This window comes from Setaria italica, chromosome IV (genome assembly GCF_000263155.2).
Source record: "Setaria italica strain Yugu1 chromosome IV, Setaria_italica_v2.0, whole genome shotgun sequence".
NCBI lineage: Eukaryota > Viridiplantae > Streptophyta > Magnoliopsida > Poales > Poaceae > Setaria > Setaria italica.
Window position 1 is genome coordinate 17,669,367 of NC_028453.1, and position 9,277 is coordinate 17,678,643.

The 9,277-nt window shown below is 47.3% G+C and overlaps 1 protein-coding gene across 1 annotated transcript; it reads right to left on the bottom strand.

Moving 5' to 3' along the window:
* Positions 1-234: 234 nt before the first annotated feature.
* Positions 235-7,027, bottom strand: LOC101762297 (protein DETOXIFICATION 16). The gene is made up of 8 exons (XM_004965314.4): positions 6,669-7,027; positions 2,148-2,692; positions 1,950-2,036; positions 1,813-1,869; positions 1,463-1,701; positions 1,120-1,238; positions 921-1,007; positions 235-497 (listed from the first exon to the last, which is right to left on the bottom strand). Exons 1-8 carry the CDS (start codon positions 6,909-6,911, stop codon positions 438-440), a joined length of 1,437 nt encoding a protein of 478 aa, XP_004965371.1. The 5' UTR covers positions 6,912-7,027; the 3' UTR covers positions 235-437.
* Positions 7,028-9,277: the final 2,250 nt, after the last annotated feature.

The window sequence follows — 9,277 nt, forward strand, 5'->3', positions numbered from 1 at the left end:
TTTGCTGAAGATAATGCTAGGTGTACACAACTCCCAGTCGATTGCCTATGAAGTTTGGAACCTTTGTTTCCAGGATTAAGCGTATATCTCTAATAGTCTCTCTTTATTTCTTTTCGTGATAATGTTATTGTTATTCACTTATGATGTCATTATATGTATGAAACTAAATCCTGACATACATATAGGTAGCACTTGGTTTTGTTTTAAAATTAGATGTGACAGTGGGGAACAAAATTGCATCTAGGTCCTTGGGCTGAATCCTTCCATGGGCCATATAGGAGGTTGTTTAGGCCCATCTGGTGGGAACCATTTATAATTCCCCAACAATAGTTTTAACTGAATGAGAACAAAAGCATACTCTGTGTAATCTCCAAATTTATTGAATACATGAAAGTGGTACACTTTTCAAATGTGTTTGCTGGGCTTCCATTCAATTTTCATGTTTCAAAATCTGCGGGAGAAGAAGAATTGTATACTCTGTTCTTCGCCTTCGTTGCCTGTGAGTTCAAAGTATCGAATTCAGATTCTCTGTAAATAAAAGTTAACAGTACAGTAGGACAAAAATTACCGGTGATACCAGATTATGAAGGCGAATGAGTTAGAGATACTACACCCTTTACAATGGCATACAGGTATAGCAAAATTTCCAATAAGAAGGACCGGTTGCATACTACTCCCTCCGTTCCAAAATTTTCATTTTCGCTATGGATCTAGACGTAATATATATTTAGGTGCATAGAAAAAAATTATGTACCCACTTTGAAACGGAGGGAGTAAATACTAACATATATGTGTAGTAAGGTGCGGAGTTCAGTATCTAGGTGTGGAATTGAGCGAGCAATTCTTCAGTTTTCATAAAAAATGTAGGGAAATCCACGTATAGAAATGCATAGTGATAAAATTGATCTGTGTGTGTATACCTCATCGTCCCAGTTGGTACATAGCGTGACGATCATTAGCAGCAGGACTTGTACGAGGAGCCCACATATGATGCCCAACCACAGGCCCTGTTCTCCATGCAATGCATGACATCAGCCAGGAACTACCAAAATAGAGCTGATATGCTTACTAAAAGTTGATCAGAATTTTTGGTGATTTGAGAGAAAATAGTAGGCTCACCATCCCGCCAACATGCAAGACGAAAGCTATGAGGTAAGCTGAAGGAATGCCGGCGATATAGTAGGCACCAAGGTTAATGCAAGCACCAATCTTCTGCCATCCGCAGCCTCTTGCAACACCTACAATAACATCGGAAGAGAATGCACATTTGTATCTTACTGACGATTTGAAAAAATGGAAGCTCTCATGAGTTTTATGACAGTTAAACTCAGGATGGAGGAGAGAGAATTCTTGTGTGACCTTTGTCTTGGTGCAAAATGGTGAAGACAAATTAATTTAAAATTGCACCACAAATGTTGTGTGCCTCAGAAAAGAAAATCTGAGTGTACTGGAAACCATGTACCTGAAAGGACACACTGGATTCCATCAAAGAAGTTGGACACCGTGATGACCAGCATCATCTTGGCCACATATCTCACTACCTCCTCGACGTTGCTGTACGCGTGGCCCCAAATGTAGCGTATGCAGACCAAGATCAGCCCTATGACCAGTCCTTCCGAGACGGCCAAGAACACAACCACGCGCACCGCAAGGCGTGCAGCTTGGGGCCGCCCAGCGCCGAGCTCATTGGAGACGCGAGTGCTGCAGCATTAGTCAGGGCTCAGGACAAATACAAACAATTGTGTGTGAAGCAGCTTCATAAATACTAGCATGGACGGCATCGATAGCATGGCTTCAGTTCAGAAGTTTTACCTAACGGCCGAGCCAAGCCCAAAGGGGATCATCCACACGAAGGCAGCCGTGTTGAGGCTGTAAAAGATTCACTGGTACATTTTCAGTAACGAGGCATTGTGTAAACCATAAGAAAACCAGTAGTTTCAATTTACAACCTGATAGATAGCACAGACGTCTCCAATTTGGGGTTTGGGAGAAGGCCTGAAAGGAGCACAATGAGCTCAAACGACCACATCTCCAAGCTGCAATCGGCGTCGTCCATCTTCAATGTGTCATGTAATGCAATGTAGTACTAGCTGACCATATCACACAGCTGCGCAGAAACTTCATCAAAATCAGTAAACATGACGTACCAGACCATCAGAGCTGATGGGATCCCGAGCCTGAAGAAGCTGAGCGCGTCATGGAACGCCTCCATGGAGAACCCGGTCCACGTCTCCTTGCACGCGCTGGAGACCCTGATGTACACAGCCAACAAGACCACGTTCACCCAGAAGGCGATGGCGTTGCTCAGCGCGGCGCCCTTGCTACCCAAACCGAGCCCGTACACGAGCACCCAGCACACGACCAGGTGGCACGCTGCGGCCGCGCCGGCGCTCGCCATCACGGGCATCACGATGTTCTGCGTCTGCAGGAACCGGACTTGGCACTGCATCAGGCCGTAACCGAAGATCGCCGGGATCATCCACCGGGCGTAGTTGCCGGCCTCCGCGGCGATGTCGGGGTCCTGGCCGAACAGGAGCAGGATCTCGCCGGTGTGGAACCAGATGACGGCGACAGGGACGCTCACGAGGGTGAGCAGGAACATGGCGCGTTGCATGTAGATGCCGAGGAGGTAGTATTGCCTGGCTCCGAACGCTTGGCCGCACAGAGTGTCCAGGGCGCTGGCCATTCCAAGCTTGCTCAACACAAAGGCAAATTAATGAGTTAATGGCATAACTCACTGCACTGCGTAGCAGAAGACACACGTAAAGTAATAAGTTTTTTGGACCTGTTCAAGACTTTGTATCAACTCAATGTAATGTCCTTAAAATTTAATAAAGCTTCCTTATTGAAAAAAAATTAAATTTTTGGACAGTTGATTCATACATTCGGGTTCAACTAGTTGATGGGAGAGATGACACACACAATATCCGCATAGATTTTTCATCAATGACAACTTTATCTTCCACAGATACCTACACCGGCCCGGATTGGCTACTTATTTTACTAACTCGAGTGAATAAAGATGTGGCAGAATTGATTTCACTCATGTTGTGGAGAACATGGTCGATGAGAAATGATGTAATGCATGGTGAAAAGCTTAAGCCTGTAGCTGCTTCTGTCAGCTTCCTGTTGAATTATGTTGAATCCTGCAACTCTGTTGTTCTCATATGGGGAAGGAGGACCCGAGAGGTAAGCAAGCTATTCTATCAGAGTTTGAACGGAGGAGACATGACAGGGGAAAAATACAATATTGTGCGAGTTTCTGAATGTTGGAAATCTCCCGAACATGGGCTTTGTTTAGTTGCCCAACTTTGGAGATGCAAAATCACTGTTGTAGTACTGTAAGCATACTGTAGCGTTTCGTTTGTATTTGTGAATTATTATCTAAATATTGACTAATTAGGCTTAAAAGATTCATCTCGCAAAGTATAACAAAACTGTGCAATTAGTTTTTGATTTCGTCTACATTTAGTACTCCATGCATGTACCGCAAGTTTGATGTGATGGGGAATCTTCTTTTTGCATAGTGTTAAAGTTGGGAGTTTGGAGGGAACTAAACATGACTATGGTTGGGTGAATGTAAATGTCGATGGTGCCTCTGATCAATTAACAGGTCATGCTGGTATCGGTATTATAATTCGTGAAAGCTCGGGAAAACCCGAACTATGTGCTTGGAAGGCTATTTTTGATGGGTTGTATGCGAAGGAAATTGAGGCTTTAGCCTGCTTGGAAGGGGTACGCCTAGCTGTTGAATTGACGCATGGTAAAGCCATTATCGAATCGGATTGTTCCACAGTTATTGCTGCATCTTCTAAACCAGGTAGGGATAGATCGCAGCTGGCTTTTATTGTTAATGAATTGAAGCATGTATCTAGATTACTCCCAGAGGTTGGTTTGAAAGCTGTGAAGAGAGAGCAGAGTGTGATCGCTCGTGAACTCGCGTTGTTGGCGAAACGTACGACACACTCTGCAGTGTGGCGGATGCGCAGGCTCCCCAATGTGTTGAGTCATTGATTGCGAAGGATTGTAACCTAATACCTGAATAATCAATAGAACTCTCTCCCTCCTCCAAAAAAAATACCTAAATCACCGACTACTGAAGCAACCTTCAACAGAGTAGTAGCAGTAATTAGCCAACTCCTGCAAGAACAGGAGATCGGCATCTATTTGCCGGCTGGCTTTGAGTCCACCTCATTTTGTTTAGACTCCACTGAATTTTTAATAGCCGTGAGATCATGAAAGCTAAAAATTGTCGAGTGTTTTTATTTGTCGAGTATTTTTTTTCGAACACTCGGCAAACAAGCTCTTTGCCGAGTGTCAAGCTAAAAACACTCGGCAAAGAAAAAACACTCAGTAAATCGGGGCTTTGCCGAGTGTCAAAAAAAAACACTCAGCAAACCCCCATCTTTGCCGAGTGTTTTTTTGACACTCGGCAAACACTCGGCAAAGAGGGGGTTTGCCGAGTGTTTTTTTTTGACACTTGGTAAAAAATTAAGTTTTTTTCCTCTTTTCACCTTGAATTTTTTTCTACTCCCCACGTACAACATATGGTACTCCATGTTAAAATTTGGTATATTTTTAGATTTATTTGCTATATTTATTTAATTAATTGCATTTCAAGGAAATTTTTAGTATAAGTCAAATTTGAACTGCAAGTGATTCAAATTATAGACTAAAATGAGTAGAAAAATGATATCCATGTTATTTGGCCCAATTTGAGACCTGACCCATGAAATGAAAAGAAAATTTCGAACATCTTGTTCTGGAAACACGACCATGAACATGTGGCAGTAGTATTTTTAAATTGTAAAAAAAACAAGTAAAATCTGAAAATTATGAGATTTTTCATGATGTGATGATATAATACGTGGAGGTTGTGGAAAAAAATTGAGAAGGTTTTGCATGTTTCGTCACGTACGATGTTAACAAACCGAAGCATCTCAGAAGAAGAATAGTAGCTTTGAGAAGGATTCGATGAGATTTGGAGTCAAAGTGACGATCGAGTTTTGGTTTGACTACAAAACTTTTTGTATAGTCAATAGAGAACACATATTATTTCATGTGAAAATTTGGTATTTTTTTGGAACTGTTGGATATTTTTTAATTTTTTTTCAAAAAAACTTTCCCGAGTGTCCTAGGGTAGACACTCGGCAAAGAAACCCTTTACCGAGTGTCACACATAGGACACTCGACGAATGTTTTTTTTCCGCACCGGGCCCGCCTCCCCTCACGCCGCCCCCCTCAAGTACCGCACACGCCACACGCCACAACCCCCCCTCCCGCGCCTCCCCTCACGCCGCCCTCCTCCTCCCCCAATCACGCCGGACGCCGCCCCTTCCCTCCCGCCGGATGGCGCCTCCCTTCTCCCCTTCTCCCCCGGCGGATGGGCTAGATCCGGGCGGCAGGGGCCAGATCCGGGCGAGGATGGGAGGTGGCCCTCCCTTCCCCGGTGGCCGCCCCCTCCCCTTCTCTCCGACGCCTCTCTCCAGGTCGGATATGGCGGCAGCACCTCCCCTCCAGGATCCGGCGGCGGCTCCTCCCCTCCCGGCCAGATCCCCTCCCCTCGCGGCCGAATCTAGCAGCAGCCGGTCGCCCCTCCCCTTCTCCTCGGCGACAGGTGGCGTGGCGGCGGGTGGCGGTGGATGGCCCCCTCCCCTTCTCCTCGGCGGGTGGCGGTGGGTGGCCGGGCGCCCCCTCCCCTTCTCCTTGGCGACGGCGCGGCGCGGCCCGGCCCTCCCCTTCTCCCGGGCGGACGTGGTGGCGTGGTGGGCGGCGGCCATGGCGAGGCGGCGTGGTGGGCGGCGGCCGTGGCGAGGCGGTGTGGTGGCGGTGGCAGTGGTGGAGGCCGGTGGTGGTGGCCGGCAGTGGTGAAGGTGGTGGAGGCCGAGGGTGGCGGCGGCTGGCGTTTTTGTTTTTTTTATTTTTTTCGAAAAATATGTTTGCCGAGTGTTTTTTGAACTCGGCGAAGCTTTGCCGAGTGGCCGACGCATGACACTCGGCAAATCCACCGTTTGCCGAGTCTTATTCGCCGAATGTTACACTCGGCAAACGCGTTGCCTAGTGTTTTTGGGCCTTCACCGAGTGCCTGGGGCACTCAGCAATTTTTAGCTTTCAGGTAGGGGATGAGCACGATGCATCGACCTTCCAAGGCCCATGTCGCAGTGGTATCCACACGAAAATCGAATACTATATTTTTTATAGAAAAAGGACAGATCGAGGACTGCATGCATGTTTGGGGAAAAAATTAGCTGCAAAAAGCCAAAAGCTGTAGGAGAATATAGATTATATAGTTTACGAAAGGTCAAGTACCTCACTATAGAACGGCGTCTAAGAGTCAAAAGGTGTGCTTGACTTAGATGGCAACTGGGTGATTTAATATTGCAGGATCGTTGATCGCCCCCCCCCCCCCCCCCCCCCCCCCCCCAGCCGAGACACCGACACTTCGCACAGCGGGGCGTAGAGGCAAGAATCCTCTCGAACAAGATCATTTTCACTCCACACAATCTCAGTCTCGTTAGTGGCGGATCGCGAGCTAACTGATGATTTCAGCTACAGAAAGATGAATAGACTGGACAGCTAGTTCAGGCAAGATCTCAGCCACTGAAACGCAAGAGGAAAATCAAATCCATTCTCGACATGGCAAGTCCGGTCAGTAAGCGCGTACATACCAGCAGGCTGAGGCCGGTGACGGTGGCGAAGGAGTTGGCCATGGAGGCGCCGGCGAGGGGGAGCTCGCCGAGGTGGCCGACGTACATTACGGAGATCATCTGGATCACGTTCTGCAGCAGCGCGCCGGCGATCATGGGCCCCGCCAGCCATAGCTGCTTCTTCACCTCCTCCCGCACGCTCAGGCACTCCTCCCCGGGTCGGCCCGCGGCGAGGAGCGATTCCTCCACGCTCCCCCTCGCCATGGCTAAATTAGCGCACGGCTGCTAGCTGCTTCTAGTTCTTGTCTCGCGGCCTCTGCCTCTGCCTGTCCCTGGGTTGTTGTAGACTTGACAGTCTAGGGAGCGACTATTAAGACTGAGAAGACAGGAGCTGAGCAGAGTAGCAAGTGTGAAGGCTTCCAACCGCTTCTCAGCCGCGTGTGCACCGTGACGCACAGAAGTTACACCAAATGGAGTCTTTTTTAGGCCGTGACGTTGCGTACCTGTGTGTTCGTCTTTACTATATATTTACATCTGAATTTCTGACTTCTGATCTCCTCCAAATATTTTACGCAACAGTTCTTGTTTCTTTCTTCTACTCTTCCTTCAATGGCTTAATTAAGTACTGTCGTTTTGGCCTTACCTACTCTTACTTGAATATGGACAGAACATCATCTTCATGAAAACGGCTGTTTGTTTTCGTTCTCAATGCTTTCTTTTCCCCTAAAAAATTGAAAGGCAAGCCCAAGTTGTAGCCATTTGGAACCAGGATACGAAGTTTTTTTTAAGTAATGTAAATGTATTGTAAGTTTATAAATACTTTGTCTTTGGAAAGCTGCAGGATGCTTTTGGTGCAGCTGGTATCCTTGAAACCGTATTGTTTTTAAAGCTCTATTAGAAAATCTAATGAATTCCTTTTAAAATATACTTTGCACAGCTGTAGCTTTTAAAAGCATAGTGTATGGTTATAATTGAGCCCTGTTGAAATAGTTGCACACATGAAACATTTATACTAACCTTTGTTTCAAAATACTTAGCAACTTTGACTTTCATTATTGACATTAATACTTAGCAAAATTTCTTTAATACAGATAAATCAAGTAAAACGATAAACAATATCACTAGATTAGATTTGTTATCAAAAGTAGTTTCTATATATCTGCACAAATGTTCATACGAAAGACGAGCAGTTACTGTGAAATGGAGGTTAGTATATCTAAAACTAAGTTTTCTACACTACGAGCACCGAAATGGCCCCAAATTAGTTAAAAAGTGGTCCAAATTACTGCAACAAAATAATATTAATATCAATTTTGCAAATCGCGGGCTATAGAATTTAGCGGAGTGCTCCTTAAAAAGCTATAGACATTATAACGCAGCTATAGCGGAAGATATGACCTTTAGCGGTATGCAAAAAACTAGCAAGATTTAGACCTAAACATTATTAATTTCATGAATTTCAGCTCATATTTCATAAGTATATGCAGCAAACATAAGCAAATAAGTTACAACTAAGTCATAAATCATAACTCATAGTTCATAAACTACAAGTATATAAGTTCATAGCTCAACCATAATGGTGTTAGCAGTGCTAGGCTATTGAATTTAGTAAGGTTATTTCACGCTTTAGCGGAGTTAGTGATATTAGCGGTAATATTTGCAATATCGTTGCCGTCTCTGTCTCAAAAAATTATAACGGCACAATAGCGGGCTATTTGCAACTTTGATTAATATACCGTTGTGTCATGCAGCAGCATGGTCCTCCGAACGGGCAGGTCCAGATCTGCCGCGGTGGGCAACAGAAACAGAGGCCTCGGTCAGCAGTATCCTTTGACGGACACGATTTTCCTATCAGAGGCCTGCTCGCTCTGCACGGCGTCGACTCGTAGCCTCGTAGTCGTAGGGAACCGACCACTGGCGTCGGATCGCTCCCTTTTTTTTGGTTTGTTCCGGACGCTCGCGGCGCGCGTGGGCGTGGAAGATGTGGGCGAAAGCCGACCCGGTCACAGATCACGGCCGGCGTCCGGCTACTCGCGTCGCGCGCAGGCTGATTGCCCGCCAAAGGCGGTCGAAGAGGAGAGAGGGACCAGCCCGATTCTGTTGCTTGTTGGTGGAGGAAACAACGGCGCGAGCCCCGCTCCTATTTGGTTTCGTGTGCCAAATAGCGAGGATGGATTAGAGGTCTGTTAAACCCACAACTGCCACCTCCTTCCCCTCCGCTTCCTCTTCTTCCCCGGGAACTCCACCGCCCACCCCTTCCTCCGTCGTTCCAGCCGGCGTCTGCCGCGCCAGCCGGCCACAACCCACCACTGCCCACTCCAACCCGCACGGTTGCGCTCCTCCTCACCCTTGCCGCCGGCCCTTCCTGCTAATAGCCACCTTCTTCTTCCCGAGGCTTCCCCTCCCTGCCGCCACCTCCACTGCCCCCGCCGGCGGTGAGCAAGCTCACTGCCCGCTCCGCCCCACCCACCAACCACCGCTACCCCCTCCGGCCCGCCCTACCCGGCCGGCGGCGCGGCCGGCCAACCCGCCACCTCCGCTAGGCCTCCTCCCCTACCGACCTCCTCTTCTAAGGCCGGTGGGCATTGGAGCCCCCGGCACCCCAAAACCCTAACCTAAGGTCCCCCGAC

What these genes read in the sequence shown, in the direction of transcription:
- LOC101762297 (XM_004965314.4), bottom strand. Translation starts at nt 6,911, where the DNA reads ATGGCGAGGGGGAGCGTGGAGGAATCGCTCCTCGCCGCGGGCCGACCC. An exon ending in TCACCGGCCTCAGCCTGCTG is followed by an intron (nt 2,693 to 6,668) that starts GTATGTACGCGC and finishes GTGTTGAGCAAG; the next exon opens with CTTGGAATGGCCAGCGCCCT. An exon ending in GTACCAACTGGGACGATGAG is followed by an intron (nt 498 to 920) that starts GTATACACACAC and finishes TTGAACTCACAG; the next exon opens with GCAACGAAGGCGAAGAACAG.